Here is a 21,120-nt window from a genome sequence, read left to right on the forward strand (position 1 = left end):
ATAGTGCATTTTCACTCAATTTTCATTCAGATACTACTTTTAATTAAAAGAAAAAAAAAAGACAGCAGGTCAAACAAATACCAGAAGCCTTATTTACTGAAGTGGGAAAGCACAGCACTCATTAGTTAAAAACCATGCATTTTTGCTCATTTCCTCTCAGCCCACTTTACAGTTGCACAGATTTCTAGGACTTCCCATTTCAAGCTGAAATCCTCTCAGCTAGGTCTCTGCCCACGTGTTTTTTGTTTGTTTGTTTTTTGAATATCCGAACAAAAATATTTCTTTATGCTTAAACAGTGTCAACTTGCTTTTCGCTATTATAAAAACAATTCTCGTGACTTTTTGCTTGTTTAGGTAAAAAGTTCTATAGCTGTAGTGCAATGGCCCTTTTACAAGGTTTCACGAGTCATTTTCATCTCAGTCTTGTCTGTTTCAGCTACAAGGACAACTGACCAGAATGTTAGTGTCTCATAACTTTAGTGTATCAACCCCAGAAGCATCTTCAAGTCATTACATCAAGATAAAGAATCCTGGCATAATCTCTGCAACCTATATCCAGCTTTACATTGATTGTTGGGAAAAGAGGTACTGGGTTAGCTACTAAAGAATTGAGATGCAGCATCAGCAAGTTTGCAAGATCAGTTTTGTCGCTAGATTTCAGCTGGACATCTATTGTCCTTCACCTGAAGCCCCTCTTTCACTTGAAGGAAGGCAGAAAGTTCAAAGGGCCACTTTTCTTCAACAGAGAGATTTGGGTCACAGTCCACGAACTGAAATCTGGAAAAACAGCAACTTGGGGGTGACGTTACAAACTCTTGGTGAAGACAGGTGAGATAATATTGTACCATGGCAGCACAGACTCTGTCAGAACACCTGGCACACATATATAACTGATGACTGGAAAAGGTATATTGTGTCTATTCAAAAAGGACAACACAGGCAGCTATAGCAACTGTAGAGGTATTAACATCTCAAAAACACTCTTCATGGCAAAAGTCATGATACGCACTATGGCTTTCATTCCAATGTTACCAGATCTTTTCCTGCAGCCAGCTTTTTAGAAGGTGTCTCAATGAGTCACATGCAACACTTTTACTAGACCTCCATCAGCTCTTTGATTCAGTGCATCAAGCAAGTTAGTAGGACGGTGTCAAGACGTGCATCACTGCCGAAAAGCCCAGTGACGACGAAGGCAACGGTACCACAGACGCTGCTACAAGGCTAGGGTGGTACGGCACCGGTGCAGCCAAACGAGGAGCTGGGAGAGAGCTCAGCACCGATGTGGGTTGAGCCCAGTCGGGTGCCGAGTGAGGCTTAGGAGCCGGCGTCGATAACTGCGTTGATGCTGAGGCAATCAGTACTGGTCCCATGAGGGATGGTCCCGACGCGTAAGGTGCCTGAGCCTGCCGGTCATGCCAGTGCGGAGCCGAAGCCAGAGCCAACACGGCCTCTGGCATGGGTGACCTCGACCCTTCTGCCTCAATTGACGACGGAGGGGAGGTGGTGAGACTGATGAGGTCCTGAGCCGCCTCAAAGGTACCCAGCGTGGACGGGCGGTGCGGGGGCAGTTGCCCTGGGCTGGAGGGGTGTTCTGCTCGCTTACGCCGCACCGCAGAAGATGTGTGCACCAGTGAGTCGGCACCACAGTGCAGGGCTGGCGTGGTCTTCCGAGACAGGGACCTTCCATGAGGCTTTTTCACCCTCTTGGATGCTGGAGAGTGAGACTGGTGCTGGGATCTCAACGCCGAAGCCTGGGCCCGAGGCAGGACATCCCGCGTACGGCGCACCGTAGGGTGGCCAGTCGGTACTGGCTGTAAAGCTGTTTCCATGAGAAGTTTTAGGCGGGAGATCCTCTCCCTTTTAGTGCGCAGCTTGAAAGACTTACAGACGTCTGTGAGGTGGCTCTCACCCAGACACTTCAGACAGCTGTCGTGTGGGTCTCCTTTGGGCATGAACTTTGCGCAGACAGTGCACTCCTTAAAGCCTTGAGGCCCTGGCATTCCTCACCCCCAAAGGGGGAGGAGGAACAAAGGACTAAGGAGACACTAACTACCTAACTAATAGAACTATTTACAATGCTAAGAGAGAAACGGGAACCATTAACTAAGCTAAGAGAGACACGCTCCAACGACCATCACAGGTGGTAAGAAGGAACTGAGGTGAGAAAGCGCCGGCAGGGGTACTTATGCCCCGCCATGGTGGCGCCACTCTAGGGGGTGCCCTGCCAGCGCTATGGGTACCACTAGGAAAAATGCTCCGGAAGACGCGGTGCGCACACCTAATTCAAATGGACACGAGCAACCACTTGAAGAAACAATGTTCTGCATAGAAATTCTGAATTGTTTTGTTGGCTAAGTCTGGTCAATCAAAGCAGCTGATGGTGGATATATTCAGGCAAAAAGCAGTGTTCACTGAGTTAGTTATTAATCATTATAAAACCAAAGTCCCTGGGTCATTAAGCAGCAGACTTCTGCTCCAAATTACAACCAGATCAGCATAAAGTTATCCAGACAGGACTCTGAGCAGTTGGCAACTCTCAAATAGCCAAGTAACATCAGATAATGCTGGAAGATGCTTGAAAGATATGGACACTCCTGCAGCACCACCAAGTTTTGAGCCCTTCAGTGGACTCTGTGGATACTATGACATATTTTGTTACAAAGATATAGATCTAGACAGAACAATGGTTCTATCAACTCCACTGTACAGAAATGAAACATGAATCAGAAGAAGGGTGAACAACACCAAATAGATGACTGTGATTCTTACTGTCTTTGTCAACTGCTCCACATGAAGTAGTGGCATGCATTCCAAGGAATGTTGCAATATGGCTGGTGATACCTGGACATCAAGAATGTTGGTGGTGTGATAAGATCACAAACTGAATAAACTGTTGGACCACCTTAGAGATCTGGCCAGACATTGGGTTAGATGGTGCTCAATTATGAAAATGACAGCAAAAAGTAGGATGGCTTGAGGTTGACCGATGAAATTTAGGTTCTAGTGCGTATTTAGTACTGAAAGTTCCCAATGCACTTTGGTTTTGACTGGATCAAATCTGAAAGCTGTGCACTACATAAGACGTCCAGAGTTTTGTTTCCTACTTATTTAATCCTTCAACTACCAAGTATAGAGCTTGCTGCCTTGAGTAGTCTACTTGATATCAAGGAGACTTTTTACATAAGCAAGGTTATATTTGATAGCATTTGCACTATATCTAGCATGGCTAACAAGCCATTTAGTTTCACAATTACTGAAGCACTGAAGGGGCAGCAAAAATTACTGGACACTAATACTTAAAATAGAGAAGGGAACCCTTCTGATGGAGCTCATGAGTCTTTAAAGTTTGCAAGAGGGATTCCCTCCTGCAGTCTTCCAAAGGTTAAACCAAAGAGCTGCAGATTATGCCACCTGCTATTGCTAATTTGTAGAAAGATAGATCTTTTAAGCCCTGGACAACCAGGTTCACTATGTATTCCTTTTGAAATCCTAGGAAATTTCATATATCATCATAAAGACAAAGATTTCTCAAGTAAGCAATCCAAGCCAGGAAGTGTCATACTTAACTGTAATTTTATCCCCTTTTCTCAACATGAATAATACAAATTCAATTGCATAACCCTGCCTTTCTCAAACTGTGGGTCCTGACCCCTCCCCACTCCGGGGAAGGGGGTCGTGAGCAATTTAGAGGGGGGTCGCTAGCAACTTAAGAGGGGTTGCAGTATCAAAGTTTGAGAACCCCTGGCATAACCCTATTTCTCAGAGACACAATACAACAAAAGGCAATGTATAATCTATACACAAAAGCCCATGAAAACAGATTAAAGATACACATGTTAAAAAAAAAAAAAAAAAAAAAAGACACAAAACTATACAAAACATACTACATATTACATGTTCAGGTTAATTCTGAACATATGTTCAAATCTATTTACAAAACTGAATTAGGCATACATTGATGGCCTTATCCCTGGAAGTACACTTAACATTTTAAAAAATAGCATATAACACATTGATGGTAATATGTTAAACACACCTTAAACAAAATATGAATTTTTTAAAAGTCAGATATACTAAACATTTAGAATACTGAAATTAGTGTAAACCAACAAAAAGTGAAGTATACATACACATTAAAATTATAGAAGAAATTAGTTGAGAAACAATATTGTAATAAACTACTCCAAGCGTAAGGTGGGAGGAGTTATGAGTTGCATATGTAACTGGCCTTTCCTAATGTCTTTTTTTTTTTTTAAAAATATTTCTGTAAACCACTAGTTAACAACTGCTCTGTGGATTATAAATTGAGAACTGCCAACTAACTGGTAGTAACCTGGTGGTATCTCAGAGGCAGTCCCGGAGTTACGCGGATCTGACTTATGTCAGATCCGCAGTTATGAACGGGGCTTTTCTCGCCCCGGAGGACGGGAGCGGCAGGACGCCCAGATGCGCTGCGGTCTGCAGCCCCCGTCCTCCGGGGCGAGAAAAGCTGCTCCCCATCTCCCTGGTCTGCAGGGAGACGGGGAGCAAAGCCTTGGAGCACGCCCGCAGCGGGACAGCCCGGGCGCGCTTGAGCTGTCCCCCTGCGGGCCTGCTCCGCGGCTTTGCTCCCCGTCTCCCGACCAGCAGACCAGGGAGATGGGGAGCAAAGCCTCAGAGCACGCCAGCAGTGGGACAGCCACGGCGCACCTGGACTGTCCCGCTGCCCGCGTACTCTGCAGCTTTGCTCCGTGTCTCCCAGGTCAGCAGACCAGGGAGACGGAGCAAAGCCGTGGAGGATTTGGGCGGTCCCGTCACCTCCGTCTCCCTGGTCTGCTGGGGGGGGGGGGGGGGGGATGCAGCTAGTCCCCCCCCCCCCCCCCCCCCCAGCAGACCAGGCTTTTCTTGCCTACCCCTGGGGTAGAGCAGCTGGGGGCTGCCGGGTTGGTCCCGTAGCACCGCTCCGGACCAACCCGGCAGCACCCCAGCTACTCTGCCCCAGGCATCCTGATTCAGCTGCTGAATCAGGACACCTAGGGCAGAGCAGCTGGGGTGCTGCTGGGTTGCTCCAGTAGCGCCGAGGAGCTGCGCTACTGGAGCAACCCAGCAGCACCCCAGCTGCTCTGCCCCAGGCGTCCCCAAGTCAGCCGCTGCTGAAACTGACCAGCGGCTGACTACAGGAAGCCCGAGGCAGAGTTGCTCTGCCCCAGGCTTCCTGGAATCAGCCGCTGATCAGTTTCAGCAGCAGCTGACTTGGGGATGCCTGGGTTTCTTAAGCTGAATCTGTATGTAAGTCAGAACTGGCGTCCAGATTCAGCCGCGGTTGAAACTGATCAGTTTCAGCAGTGGCTTACGCCAGTTCCGACTTACATACAGATTCAACTTAAGAACAAACCTACAGTCCCTATCTTGTACGTAACCCGGGGACTGCCTGTATTTGTTTAAAGCTGCTAAATTGCATTAAAAAAAGACAGCCAAAAACACTATGAAAAGGAAGAGGAAATGCTGGACTAGCTATAAAGATGCTATCATCTTCCAGGAAGGTAGTTCATGGGGTCATGAATAAGAAAGGGGGAGGGCCAGCAAGAAATTATTTTGATACAAAAAATACTATAAGAGAACCAGTTTAAGGAATTCTCATTCAATATTGTACTAGAATGTCCTCATTAATTAGTCTAGCTAACCAATTTCTCACCTGCTTTATTAGCACAAAAACAACACATTTAATTTCCATATCTATCCTGATATGCTTGTGTAAGTAAGTTCTTCAACCCTAAAACATCTGCAATAAGCATATAAGGAAGTAGGACTACCACAAAACTAAGAATAGTCCATAACCAAAGAGAAAAAACCCTGAACTCACAATTTATAACAGGAGATTATACAGACATCATCAATTTTCTCCCCTTTGACAATCTATGAACAAGTGAAAATAAAGAAAATGCAATGGTACAATAGCCCTTTCCTATTATTACAGGAATAATGCCAGGAGTTAAAGAAAAACTGAAGTGAATATTTATTTTTGCAGCAACAGGAAGAAAATGAGTTTTCAGAACAGTTTCAGAAACAGCAATCAGCATTTCAATAGTTTGGTAAAAATTCAACAATGAATGTTGTCGGCCTCTATCGTTCAACTACATGATGAAACTAGTCATCTTGCAGTGAAGTAAGTTACAAATGAAGGAAATAACTCACCATCTGCAGAAAAGGACCTGAGGATCACAGCGGATGAGAAGTTGAATGAGGCAACAGCGTGCCCTTGTAGCCAAGAAGGCTAATGGCACATTGGGGTACATTAGTAGGAGCACTGCCAGCTGATCTAGGGAAGTGATTATTCCCGTTTATTCGGCACTGCTGTGGCAGCACCCCAAGCCCCTTAAAATTGGAATGCCGCCACAGTGATCCAGACAGCTGTTAAGGCTGCCTGGGGAGGCACAGGCACCACAAAGTACACTCCAAGCACTGGTGGAGGTGGGAAGGCAGCAGTGGCCCAGGTGCTGCCTTTTGTGCCTGAGGCCCCACCCTTTCAGGGGCATGAAATGTCCCCCACCTGGCTCAGGGGCCTGGCATGGCTGTCTGTTCCCCTGCCTGTACAACTGGACTAAAAATAAATATATATAAAAAGTCCCCAAAACTATTTTTTTTAAATCACAGTTTCTAGATATTACAGAAATACTGCAGAGTAAAGGTTTAATAAGCATTCATTGTGAATGACGCACATCCCAACCTATTTCAGCTGGACTCTTTCATATCAGCAAAATAAGCTTTTGAGACATAACTGCTTCTGTATGGCAGTTATGTCGATGGTCCACACCGTTTAGTCCAATACCCTGTCTCACCCTGTTTGAGAGACATATTTAGGGAGGTGATATACTGTGGCTTTAGAATTTCATGATATTTTCAGACACCACATATATTTCAAGTCTGATGGTTCGATAGAAACTGTTCACTGTAATTAGAAGAATGAGAGAAAAACAGCTGGTGCTAGAACTGTTCCTCACAATGTACAAATGGGCCAGAGCAATCAGGACCTCTCTTCTTATCCACCACATCAGTAGAAGAAAGGACAAATGAGAGCTTCATGTTTTGAGCCTCTAACAAGATTAGAGACCTTTTACATCTGCACTTGAAAGGGAATCCTCTGAACTGTCATTCATGTTAAAATTCGACACTCTCCAAAAAGGAATGAACAAACACTCGAACTACCTTACCCATTACCAAGATAGCTTCCCCAATTATCACCTCTAATACCATTAACTCACAAACATCCCGCTCTCCCCACCACTAATATCATCAATTCACAGACACTTACCTTCCTTCCTTCCCCTCCCTCTGCATCCCCCTCCTGTTCTGAAATGTGATTTGTCCTTTTCATATGTGTTCAGTTTTTTTTTAATTGTATCCTTTGGTATATATGGTTGTGACTATTTGATCTGAGGAAGTGGGTCTGGCCCACGAAAGCTCATCATCTAATAAACCATCTTGTTAGTCTTTAAAGTGTATTTTGTTTCAGCTAACACCAGACTAACACGGCTACATTTCTATCACTATTTAACAAGATTAGGGATGTTTGAGTGTAAATGACTAAACATTTAACCCATCTGTTAATGGTGTTTGCCTCCCCTGGAGCTGGGCGGGCAAGGGCTGCCTGCTCTGCTCCTGGGGAGGAGGCTTTGCTGCCAGTTCCACTCCCAGGGAGGCGGCTTCACTGCTGCAGAGGCAGGTGGGCCTGCTCTTGGGGAGGCTTCACTGCAGGCTCTGCAGAATAAAGGCTGAGCTTTATGCTGCAGAGTCTGCAGCACGGGCCAACTCTGTAACCACTGAGATTGTCAGCAGTTACAGAGTAACCAATTACATGATTTTTAATATGCCTAACCAAGACTATCATAAGATGGGTAGTTGTGCTAGTCTGTATCCACAAAAACTATGAGAAAACCTGTGGCACCATATGGTGTGTCTACACAGCAGTTATTTCAAAATAACTAATGTTATTTCGAAACAACAGTGCGAGTGTCTACACAGCAATTTTGTTAAGAAATAATTTCAAAATAACAGATGGCTTATTTCAAAATCTGAAAACCTCATTCCATGAGGAATAATGCTTATTCCAAAATAGTTATTTCAGATGGCAGTGGTATAGATCAGTGGTCCCCATCCTTTTGGGGCTACCACACACCATGGGGCGGGGCTGCGCCTTCGCCACACACCTGGGGCGCAAGAATGGCTTGCGCTGGCCCTGGTCACTCAGCGGGCGCACATAAATGCCCTGGTGGGTGCCATGGTGCCCACGGGCACCGTGTTGGGGACCACTGGTGGAGATGCTCCACTGCTGCTATTTTGAAATAGCTCCTCCCCAGGGCCAATGTAATTACTGCCTCCTGGGGCTCTAAATTAAAATAGCAGGTCCATATCAGGGCAGCCTGACTCGGACTAGTATTGAAGCTTCCCTGTAGTGTAGACATACTATTTCGAAAAAAGCTAGTTAGGAAAAAAAAAATCCAAAATAGCTTATTTTGAAATAAGCCTGCTGTGTAGACATACCCTTAAAGACTAACTGATTTACTTGGGCATAAGCTTTCAAGAGTGTGACGGAGCGCCCACATCCCAGGCCACCCGTGTCGGCACGGCACCCCTCATCCTCCATCTGGGGAGGGGCTGTACCTAACACCTTTCAGGTGCAATGCCCTTCCTGATGTGTAATCAGATTCTGAGTACCCTTTGCTGCGATACATGTACTTTCTGGGTCCTTGGCCGGTACCAAGACCAATCGGCGGTAGGGAAGCTCAGGCCCGCCCCCACTCCGAGCCCCGACCCAGGGCCCTCAGAACCGGGGGAAAGAGCTTCTCCCACAGTTCAGTTGGTGGGGGTTTCATCCCTGCAACGCACCAACCCATGGGCCACCATGGCCACGCTCTGGGTCGCTTCCTACCTCCCGCAGTCAAGGGTCTGTGGTCTCTGTGCTCCAGCCGCCGCTCTCTCCCTGGAAGCTGTCCCTCGCTCCTCCCCTCCTTCTGCTGGTGGCCACCCTTTGAGCCGTCCCGCCGGCTCCATAGCTGACATTGGGGGGGGAGGCAGCGCCGGGCGCCAATCCCTGGCGCCATCTGGGTGGGTCGGCTCCAGCCAGGAAGTCGCGGCCGAGTCTCCTCCTGGCTCTTCCCCCTCGGCTCTGCTCCTCCCCCCGTCCGGCATGGCCTGCCGCCACTGTGTCGGTTGTGTAGGGAGTGGAGCTTGTGGTATCCAGCCAAACGCTGCCCGGCTGTAGGCGCGGCAGTGTCGGAGCCACAGGTGGAGGGCTGCCTCCCCCCAGAGGGCCGGGGACGGCGCGGCCTCGTAGCGGGGAGCTGGAGCATCTCCGTTACAATGAGCAAAAACCATGCACATGTGACAAAGTGGGTGTCTGCCCATAAAAGCTTATGCCCAAATAAATGTGTTTGTCTTTAAGGTGCCATAGGACTTCTTGTTGTTTTAACAAGACTATTGCATGAAATACAGCAAATGAACATCAATTCACACTTCCGAGCAACAAACAGATTCAGCCATGTCAATATTTAGAACAAAATTACTAGATGCATCAGTTACCCATTGTTTAATTATTGAAATATTCTGCACTGAATCCATTCTCTGGCTATCACCCCAACGCAGATTAAATTATTCTTCTGTAGTGTTTATATAAAAATGGAAGTCATATAAGCACACTACAGAAATGATTTATAGTGGTTACAGTGGAAGAGTAATTAAAAGTCAGCCCAGATCAAAGTTGTAGTTAGAAAACAAATAAAAAGCTAGGTTATATCAGTAGAGGAACAGAATCACAAGAGATTACATACTGTTAGTGCAGCAAACTTCAGACACCCATCTGGAATATAGTGAAAAGTACTGGTCACTATACCATTGCCTTAGAGAAGGCCAGTGAAGATTATTGAAATCAGACATTTAAGTTCTGAGGTTAAGTTAAAATGCAGTCCTATACTGTAGAGTGACTTGTGTATATGTAAGATGGTGCCATCTTTATGTAAAGACTTGCTTCCTGTGCCTACTCAGCAATATTTACTCAATTCAGAGAAAAAAAAATTGAAGTTACTTTTTACCTTAGACACAAACTACAGTTACGTGAGAGGAAGATGAATTCTATTCCTCCTTGTGTAGAAGACTGCTTATTAAAACTCCAATCAGTTACACCCATGTAAAACCACTGAATGTAATGACATTGCATGGGTGTAATGGAAAATTAATTTGGCCTTGAGAGCCTTAAACATTTGATGCAAAAAGAAAAACTCTGCTACTCCAATGCTAAGCTTGTGATGCTGGCAACCAGAATCATTTTGAGAGTGCACACTGAGGTAGATCCTTGTTCAAAGAGTGATGCTGGAACAATTATACAGTGGAGGGTAGTGAGAGCTGCTGAACCAAACAATAAACCCTGCATTAGATAGCTGTATAAACCCTGGTTGCACTTCAAGCGGGGGGTACAGCAGCTTGTCTCAGCACCACCTATTCCAGCATCTATGTGCTCAATTGCCTCTGCTGACTTATATCAGTTGAAGATCTGAATACTGTTTAGGACCATGGAGACACAGATGTCATTCATGGTCACCATTCAAAGCAGAACCACACTTTAAGGGAGATGCTTTATTCTCATTAGAAATTAGGACAAATAAGGGGACATTAAGAGGTGTTTTCAAACATTACAAAAAGGACTGAAAAAGTCTGTTGATGAATACTAGCAAGGAATTCAAAGCTGAACATGTGATTTAGGACGGAGTAAATAGCAAACATGGGATACTACTTAAAACAAATGGTAATGAACACAAAATAAATTAAACGAAAATGTCTCAAAGGACTAGGCTGAAAATCTAGGAAGATGGACAAGAAACAGGAGGCCAAGCATTAGGTCAGATCTCCTTTTTATACTCCCTCACTTCCTATGTGCTCGAGGAAGGGGGTATCTCTATATACATCCTCTTGACTTAAGTTTATTGTTGAATACCATATGTTCCTATTCTCTTCTCATCCCTAATTGCTACTTGCACTAAAAACAGTCTTTTTACAAGCAGTGGACCCATTTTAATTTTCAAGATCCTGAGATTCAACCAGTTGGCAGAATTCTATGCAATATACTTTGTTCAAATGATATTTTGACACTAACTGTAGATTTACAAATACCATGTGTTACAATTTTTGCATTTATTTGAGAGACTATATGCAAGATAAATAAAGCTAATTCAAAGACTGGATAATTTTTGTTCATCCTTATAGAAATTATGCTTACCTACAATACTTTTTTCTGGAGCTGGAGGCACAATGTAACCAACATGCAGGTATTTTGTTGCTAATTTGCTGTGCAAACCAAGGAAGTCACTGAATCTTCTTTTAACAGAGAATTCATTTTGGTGAAACATAGAAAGGGATGTCTAAAAAAATCCACAGAAAAGTTGTATTTTAATGTTCAGTTATTTTTTCACCTACTCAGGTATACTGTTTGATATGCTGTATATTTATATTCAAGTTGACAAGGAGTAAACAATAGTTACCTTTGTTGTTACTCTGTATGCCATGTAAGCATTCATGCCGTCCCCTGTAAGAAAATACACAGTTGAAGTAATTAATCCAAGGGCAAGTCTTCCGAATCACTTATATGCTGGGATTTTAAATACATGCAAAATTATGTTAAAACCAAAAGATATTTTTTTCAGCTAGCAAGTGTACAATTTAATGCTGAAAGAATGCCATCTTTCTCTAGGTCTGAGATATTAACTCACCAACTTTCTCTGGGTCTGAGACATTGATTTCAATATCAAATAGGTCTCCATTTGCTTCCTCTTCAATCTAGAGAGAAGAATGTTTGGCATTAACAGTATATTAGTGAGTTACCTTTCACAGATTTAAGATAGTTTGCCAACTAAATAATCTGTGAATACAAGAAAAAATTTGTGTCATCTAGAAAAGCAAAACTAAGACACCTCCCATCCCATTGTAGTAGAAAATATGAAAACAGTTTTTACGATTTTGAATCCTTCCACAAAGGCATTTAGTCAGGAAACCTTATCTACACAAAATGTTATAGGTCTTATTTTATTCCAAAGGAGATTTTTTTCGAGAGGAAGCTTGAAGCAAACTGGACACATGTTTAGAAGAAATCGGTTAAAAGAAAACTGATGTATTTTCATTTAAAACACTTTCCTACATTTCTGGATATAAAGAGAAATCTATCTAGAATTAGTCAAGAAATTTCAATTTTTTTTTCAACCAATTTCTGATGCCTTTAATTGAGAAAGGGGAGATTGGATTGGGAAGAAAATTAAATTCCATCGTATTGTATGTAAGGATAACTGAAGTATTTTAGATACCACTCAAGTGTTTACTACTCAAAATCACTTTCTAAACTCCATGTAGTAGGATGCAGATGCCATGAGGCCTTGTAATAAACCTTTATGAAACCCATGCATTGTCATAACAGAAGAGGCAACAAGAGTGAAGCCAGTTTGAAATGGGGGAAACTAGAATCACATCAAAGGAGAGATCTGTCTGCCAAGAAGTAGTTTAAAGCAGATAAGAAAACAATCTAGGAAAAAGGACTCATGCTGTGCAGTTTACAAATGCATTTTGTAAAGCCACTTGTCAAATGAACACAGTACACTCCCAATTGTCAGAACAGCTTGGGGACACAGATTGTAACTGGATAATTAGAAGTTCAGCTAACAGAGGGTAGGAGCCATTCAGAAGTCAGGTGGCTCCCCATGTAGCCACAAGCTTGGCTGTCTCCTCCTCTCAGTCCTCACTAGGAGTCTCTGCTCTACCCCACCAGGACCACAGCTTCTCTTATGTACCTTGCGCCTGCAGGAACTAGCCTTGCAGTTGCACAGGGGGTTCTGCAGGTCTGCTGTCACGGCAGGCGAAGGTCACTTGTTTCCATTATACTGAAGCTGCGCAATGCTCCTTTCAATGTTGTAGGAGCCATTTAGCAACATGGTGAGGCTCCTCTGTGGCCAGGGACTCATCTTCCTTGCAGTCCTGGCACGAGGTCTCTGCTCTGTTACTCTAAGTATCACATAATATATTTTCTTGTCCCCAGCATGAGAGACATGCCCTTTGCAGCATGTGTTTCATGCTGGAGGATATGTAAATTATTCAGATACTGCAGCGTTTCAAAAAAAAAAAAAAAAAAAAAAAAAATTAGATTTAATGTATTTTTGAAACGATTATCCAGGAGAAAGAATCTATTACTTCAAGAAATATGAATCTTCATGAGAATCCCAAATGTTTAAGACTGGAAATTTTAAATTAATGTTTTGCTTTAAGAACTCAAACATTGAAAATTAATTACGTATACACTAAATATATAATTTCCCTTTCTAGTCAACCTATATTAACATAAACATAACTATCAACAACCACCAGAAGCAGAATATATTTGTCTCTATCACACACACTAGTTACATACTCCCTGGCCTTCTTTATAACCATTATATACAGCACAAAAAGAAAATATATTTGCCAACTGACATGTGTAAGCAGTTAAACAGATGTCAGAGAATGATTTAGGTAAGCTACATACACAAACCTATAGTGCAAAGAATTAAATTTAGTACTTGTATTGCAAGTGCAAAGGTTAGTACGTTGGTGAAATCTCACTTAGTACTGGAACATTTACATATGAAGACAATTGTAAAACCAATACTTTGTATTCACATTTGATATTCCATCTGCCAAATACAGATACATGCTAAGCTCCTGCAACTCCACTGCTATGACTGGGATCTGATTTGTTCAGCACCAGTTCTTTGCTCTTGAACGAAGTGATATTGATGGCCTACTATGATTAGATTCTTAAGGTGGTCTGGCAATGTATTCAGTTTGTCCATCACTGGTGATCTTATCAAACCAAAGTTCTGACATCCAGGTGATTATCAGTCATGTAGCAACATTTTTTGATACAAATGTCATTTGTGATTTCTAAAGCAGTGCCTAAAAGTTAAAATCTACACCATAACAGTGGGAATCTCAGGTGCTCAGCATTTCTTCAGTATTTGCCTGCAACTATTCCAGATAATGTGTTTATTTTTCCACTTTTATATTATCAGCATATTAGCTGTTCATATAGGGAGCAGGAAAATAATTTAGGGACTACAGACTGAGAATCTCACAAATGATTTTCATAAGATTATTTTTTAAATACAAGGACAATAGTGGAAGAAAGTAAACCTGCAGTAACATTTTGCATAAATTTCACCCCCCCATGCGAATGAATGTCATTGTGATTGAGACTACATAATTAATACCTTCAGTTGTATTTTTCATGCTATTTTAAATATGAAATACTTAAATGTGTAGATATCACAGCAATAATATTTGAAATAAACTGTTAAAATACTAAATTATTTGGTTACCTCTTCCCTGGATCTATCAAAAATCACAGGGGCTGTTACACTTTTTGACTCCATTCTGGGAGTTACTAATGTAGTGGGTGTTACAGGAGTGATTGCAGGAGAAGGATCTGAAGACAGTATTGGGTCCCTTTCTGGACTGTCCAGAGAAACCTCTTCTGTAGCTTCTAAATAAAGATGTTATGAATTAGTACAAAATACTATACTATACAAGGTCAACATGCACTCATAATACAAAATATTTCATTAGAACACTACTTACAAGATTACTATCATTCATAGGAATTTATTGTACATCTTACTGTATATTTTCTTCATTCTTCAAGTAGAGAATTGCTGCAAACATTGCACTAGTTTAATACTGATGCATGCTTATATGGGTTTCCATTGTACCATTAGTTACCGTTTACATTACAGCCTTCCTCCAATTTCAGCTGTAAAATGTATCTGTAAATATTTACTTTGAAATTAACTTGTTCAACAAGGCCTTTGCACAGAACAGAGCAATGAAATCAAACGATATTTGGGAGTGCAAGGAACCACTGACAATGGCAAGAACAAACAGTGCAAGAAGTGGTTAGTTTTAGAATTCACTACTCAAACCACAATAAGTATTTAGGAATTGTAGCAGGGGATGAGCCTTCGGTAGAAGTCTTTAGGGGGTTTTGTGTAGGGACCAGAGGGTGGATTTCTAAGACTGTATGAGTGGTAACAGGCACTCTCAAATTAGCTAGCCTTCATGAAGAGTAGTAAAGATTTCCTGCAAATTTCTAAGCCTATCAATCTGCTGCACACATGTAGCATTTATATAAAATTTACAAATTTCCGTATGGTCAACAATCCAGATGCTAAACTGTCAATTAAGCAAGCTTTGAATTGATACCCAAGGATTTTCATAGCCTATGCAGATAATTCGTTTAAAAAATGAGAACAGACAATGAAGTCAAAGAATGGACACATTTTAAAACTCAAAGGTAATTTAACACAATGTATAAGCCACTTGGGACATTCACTACCATAAGATCTCAAGATATTAGAATTCAAAATGATTAGGCATTTATATGAATAGTAAAAAATAGTTGCACTAAAAGAAGATTAAAATACATAATGTATAAAACCCCTTACATTTAAAAATAATCCAAGTACTCTCTAGAGTCCAGAAAAATGATCCCATAGCCTAGATACTACTCATTTATCCATTATAAGTTTATTGTTCCTTCCCCTCGTCAAATACTACACAAATCTTTATCTGTTACCCAAGTTACTCCAATGATATCTTTACTAGGGATGTGAATGACGAGTTGAATATCCCTTCAGAAATTGCTTATTGGATAGTCAACATGTTAGTTAACTAGTTCCCCCTCCCCCATTGCTGTCTATCAGAAAGAGGCAGCAAAGGGGGGGGAGAAGGGGAGGAGAAAAATTGGGGTGCTTCAAAGTGGCAGCGCTGCATGCAGCCCAGGGCCAGTTGGGGAGTTCCCAGGCTGCACGTGGCATTTCAAAGTGGCAGCGCCTGATGGAGCCCAGGGTCAGCAAGGGTGTGTCCAGATGACGCCAGGCTGTTTGGGGACTGCTGTTTTGAAATGACAAAAGGAGCCTGACACTGGGCTCCCCACGGCATTTCAAAGCAGCAGCAGAGCATGGAGCCCAGGGTCAGTTGTAGAGTCCCCAGCTGACTGTAGGCTCCATGCGATGCTGCCGCTTTGAAAGTAAGAATAAGGCATTATCAACCTGAGCTACATGTTGCTCAGAGCTTTTCCTGCAGCTTGTGAAGTCCACATACAACTGATAATTCACTTATTCTACCTGGATCTCAGAAATAAAGTGCCAATTACAGAACTCCACAAGGTGGAGAATAAACTTTTGCTAACCTGTTAAAATCATTAAAACTAAGTACAAAACATGATACTAACCAGTGGGTGTTTCCTGCCAAGTTCCACCAGTTCAGTTTGAGCCACTGGTGAGGCATCTAGAGCCAAAGTTTGCTGAAGCACTGACAGCTTTTGACAGTAATAGCCTTTTCTGCAAGTGCAGAAGGAACATGCTCTACATTTTATTTTGATTAACAAGTTCAGTTCAAAGACTAGTTTAAGTTAAGAAACCAGATGGTTTTTGAACAAGCAAGAAAGCTTTCCCCATCTCCCTCCCCCAACCGCTCCCACCCTATAAATAAAACCTTGGTACAAGAGGATAAGAGTTAATCACTGTAAAATCTTGAAGGATGTGATAATATACCACCAATTCAATTCACTAACTACAGAGAAAACTTCCTTTGTTTAAAATGTATTTATTAAATGCAATATGTTTTGATAATAGTATTTTTACTACTTTGTCTGGCACATTTAAAGTAGTTTAATACAAAAAGTCAATTAAGGCATAACACCAGTATATTAAATTTCCATCCCAACAGAGCTTGCAATTTGAGAGACATAAATTGCAAGTAAAACATTAATCTAGTAAAAAAAGAACTACCATTCACGATTTTCTACCGTAACAGACATAAAAACTAAAAGCCTGAACAAATCTAAATTAAGCTATTTAATGCTATGTAAGTGTGTATAGTTGCTTAGCGTGCATAGTTGCTTAGTGTGAAAGTTATATTTAGTTTTAAATCAACATGTTTGAATGGTCACCAAAGAAAATCAATTTTTAAGAAAATAACTAAAATGCATAAATACAGAACATGACCTTGATTGAAACTGGTGATTTTAAATTTTCTGCTTACTGAGTGAAGTTAGTGATTTAATTTAAATCAATCCACCCTGGATTTTCAAGACTCTAACATGAGTCAGCACTGAGTTAATGGCCTAGCATAGGAACTAACAGAATCCAAAAACCAACCCCCATTGATATACAGTAAAACAAAACCAGTATCCAAGAGAGGCAAGACAGAAGAATACCCTTCTTTCACCATTAGGGAGTGAGAAATCCAGTGGTGATAAACCAAAGATTTGCATATATATTGACTACCAGGATTGATAAAGCTTGCTACAGTGCACTTTTATCACATAGCACATCATTTGTGAATTGTTAGGACAGGATTCCAAGTGATATCTATTACAGGCATCCCATACTACATTTCTACATCTGTAGTTAAGAAGCTATTCTGCTACTTGAGTTAACAGCAGGAGATGCAAACAAATTTGCTTTTAAGTCATCATTTTTTAATCTGGGTGCTTAATGTTAAAATCCAGGTCTAGGCACCTAAATCAAGCCCTTCTTACTTAAATAAAAATTGCTCAGTGTTCTCATGGATGACTCTCTGGTTTTCATATTTCTGAATGTAAGGTAGAACAGAGTCATTCAAAAGTTTCTGGATGCCATAACACTTAAAGCCATGATAACTCCTGTGTACTCTCTGTACTAATGGTCTAAAAAGTTTCAGAAGACAGAATGAGACCCATTCAGTGGAACACATTCCTCAACTCCCCCCCCCCCCAAAAAAAAACAAAACAAAAAAACAAACACAAAACAAAACACACAAATACCCTCAACACTTGGAATGAAAAGATCTGGGAGTAGGTTGAATGGACCAAATTTCCAGCCCATTAAAAGAAGTGTCGGGGGGGGGGGGGGAGGGAAATGAGAGCTCTTAATGCAAAAGCTGAGATCCACAATACAAAAAAAAGGCAAAGAAATTTCCAGAGCATCACATTCCAGATCAAAACATTTAGTTTAAGTTTGGACTATGAGAAAGTGGCAGTGAATTGGAAGAATAGGTTAGTGTAGGAGGAGAGAAGGGCAGTGTGCGCAAAAGTCAGGGCAGGGCCTTGGGAAAGGGCTCAGAGCATGGGGATGAGAATGTGAGAGGGTGCAACAGTAAGGGATGAAGGTGCAGGGGTTCAGGGTGGCAGTCCCATCCAACAGGGACTTTCTCCTCCACATGTGCTGCAGCCAAGGGCTGGGGCGGGGGGGATAGGGGGGAGTAGAGAGGGGAAGAGGGCTTAAGGGAGGAGGGCTACTTACCTAGTCTGGTGGCGGGTAAGATGGCAAGTCCCAGTTCTGCTAGCCAGTCTCTTGGTGGTACAGCTGCCCCGAGTGGTCAATGTGCAATATAGCTCTCGCCTACTCTCGGAGCCCCCAGCGGCCACTTTCAGTATCACGCCTCTCCTCTCTAAAACCCCTCTCTTTCCATGTTTATAGAATCATAGAATCCTGGGGTGGGAAGAGACCTCAGGAGGCCATCAAATCCAACCCTCTGCCCAAAGCAGGACCAATCCCAACTAAATCATCCCAGCCAGGGCTTTGTCAAGCCTGGACTTAAAAACCTCCAGGGATGGAGATTCTACCACCTCCCTAGGTAGCCCATTCCAGTGCTTCACCACCCTCCCAGTAAAATCGTTTTTTCTAATATCCAACCTAGATCTTGCTCACTGCTCCTTGTTCTGCCATCTGTCACATCTGAGAACAGCCTCGCTGCAACATCTTTGGAACCTCCCTTCAGGTTTTCCCTCACTCTTCTCTTCTGCAGACTTAACAAGCCCAAATCCCTGAGCCTCTCTCCATAAATCATGTACTCCAGCCCCTAATCATTTTCATTAGCCTGTTCAGGAGTCTCTCCAATGCATCCACAGAATTTGATGTAATACTCCAAACGTGGCCTCACCAGTGCCAAATAAAGGGGAATAATCACTTCTCTAGATCTACTGGCAATGCTCCTCCTAATGCACCCTAGTATACCGTTAGCCTTCTTAGCTAAAGGGCACACTGACTCATACCCAGCTTCTCATCCACTGTAATCCCCGGATTCTTTTCTGCCAAACTGGTGCTTGGCCAGTCAGTCCCCAGCCAGTAACAGTGCTTGGAACAGTTCTGTCCCAAGTGAAGGACACTACACTTGTCCTTGTTGAACCTCATCAGATTTCTCCTAGACCAATCCTCTAATTTGTCTATGTCACTCTGGACCCTATCCCTGCTCTCCAATGTATCTACCTCTCCCCTTAGATTAGTGTCATCTGTGAACTTGCTGAGGGTGCAATCCATCCACGCATCCAGGTCATTAATAAAGATGTTAAACTAAACCAGCTCTAGAACCTACCTTTGGGGCACTCTGCTTGAATATCAACTGCCAACTAGACATCGAGCTGTTGATCACTACCTATTGAATCTGACAATCTAGCCAGCTTTCTATTTACTTTTCAGTCCATTTATCCAAACCATACTTCCTTAACTTGCTGGCAAGAATATTGTGGGAAACCGCATCAAAAGCTTTGCTAAAGTCAAGATATATCATGTCCACCACCTTCCCCATGTCCAGAGCCAGTTGCCTTGTCATAGAAGACAATCTAGTTGGTCAGGCATGACTTGCCCTTGGTGAATCCATGTTGACTATTCCCGATCACTTTCCTCTCTTCCAAGTACTTCAAAATGGATTCCTTGATGATCCCCCTCCATGATTTTTTGGATGACTGAGGTGAGGCTGACCAGTCTGTAGTTCCCTGGACTGTCGTCCTTCCCTTTTCTAATGACAGGCACAATATGTGTGTTTTTCCAGTCATCCAGGACCTTCCCTGATTGCCATAAGTTTTCAAAGATAATGGCCAATGGCTCTGCAGTCACATCAGCCTACTCATATACACAAATCCATGGGACCACGTTTAATTTATGTCCAATTTTTCTAAATAGTTCTTAACCTGTTCTTTCTCCATTGTGCTGCCTAGTGTAGTAGCCTGGGAGCTGACCTTGCCCATGAAAACAAAGACAAAAAAAAAAAAAAAAAAGCATTGAGTACTTCAGCTTTTCCAACATCCTCTGTAACTAGGTTAACTCCCTAATCCAGTAAGGGTCCCACTTTCTCCCTGACCACCTTCTGATTGCAAACATGCCTGTAGAAACCTGTCATTACCCTTCACATCCTTTGCTAGCTACAATTCCAGTTTCACTTTGGCCTTCTTGTTTACACCCCTGCATGCTCAAACAATGTATTTATACTCCTACCTAGTCATCTGTTCAAGTTCTCACTTCTTGTAAGCTTTCTTCTTGTGTTTAAGCATGCCAAGGATGTCGCTGTTAAGTAATGCTGGTTGCCTACCATATTTGCTTTTCTTACTGCACATCGGGATGTTTGTTCCTGCGCCTTCAATAAGGCTTCTTTGAGATACTGCCAGCTCTCTTGGATTCCTTTCCCCTTCATGTTGGCATCCCAGGGGATTCTGCCCCATCGGTTACCTGAGGTAGTCAAAGTTTGTTTTTCTGAAGTCTAAGGTCTGTATTCTGCTGTTCTTCTTTCTTCCTTTGGTCAGGATCCTAAAATCAACCATCACCTGATCACTGCTTCCCAGGTTGTCATCCACATCTACTTCCTCTGTGTTTATGAGCAGCAGGTCAAGCTGTACATGATCCTTGGTCGGTGCCTTCAGCACTCGTACCAGAAAGTTGTCCCCAACATTCTCCAAAAAATTCCTGGATTGTCTGTATACTGCTGTATTCATCTCCCAACAGATGTCAGGGCGATTAAAGTCCCCCATGCGAACCAGGGTCTGGAAGCTTCTGTTACTTGTATGAAGAAAACAGTCTACCTCATCCACCTGATCTGGTGGTCTATAGCAGACACTGACCACAACATCACCTCTCTCGATCCCGCCTCAAAACTTAACCCAAAGACTCTCTAAAACCTCTATGTACTGGAGCTCTGCGCATTCATACTGTTCTCCTACATACAGTGAAACTCCTCTATCTTTTCTCCCCAACCTGTCCTTCCCGAATAGTTTATCCTTCCATGACAGTGCTCCAATTATGTGAGTTCTCTCACCAAGTC

At 42.6% G+C, this 21,120-nt stretch overlaps 1 protein-coding gene across 2 annotated transcripts in view; it reads right to left on the reverse strand.

Annotated features, from left to right (window-relative positions):
* Nucleotides 1–21,120, reverse strand: part of SNX2 (sorting nexin 2) — a 53,607-nt gene that overhangs the window by 20,375 nt on the left and 12,112 nt on the right. For both annotated transcript variants that reach the window (XM_075931942.2, XM_075931943.1), the window contains 4 exons: nt 14,367–14,530; nt 11,739–11,805; nt 11,511–11,554; nt 11,249–11,390 (listed from right to left, as the gene is read on the reverse strand). In XM_075931942.2, coding sequence (XP_075788057.1) covers nt 11,249–11,390; nt 11,511–11,554; nt 11,739–11,805; nt 14,367–14,530 — 417 coding nt within the window. The remainder of the gene's footprint in view (nt 1–11,248; nt 11,391–11,510; nt 11,555–11,738; nt 11,806–14,366; nt 14,531–21,120) is intronic.

This window comes from Pelodiscus sinensis, chromosome 6 (assembly GCF_052426305.1).
Source record: "Pelodiscus sinensis isolate ZL-2025 chromosome 6, ASM5242630v1, whole genome shotgun sequence".
NCBI lineage: Eukaryota > Metazoa > Chordata > Testudines > Trionychidae > Pelodiscus > Pelodiscus sinensis.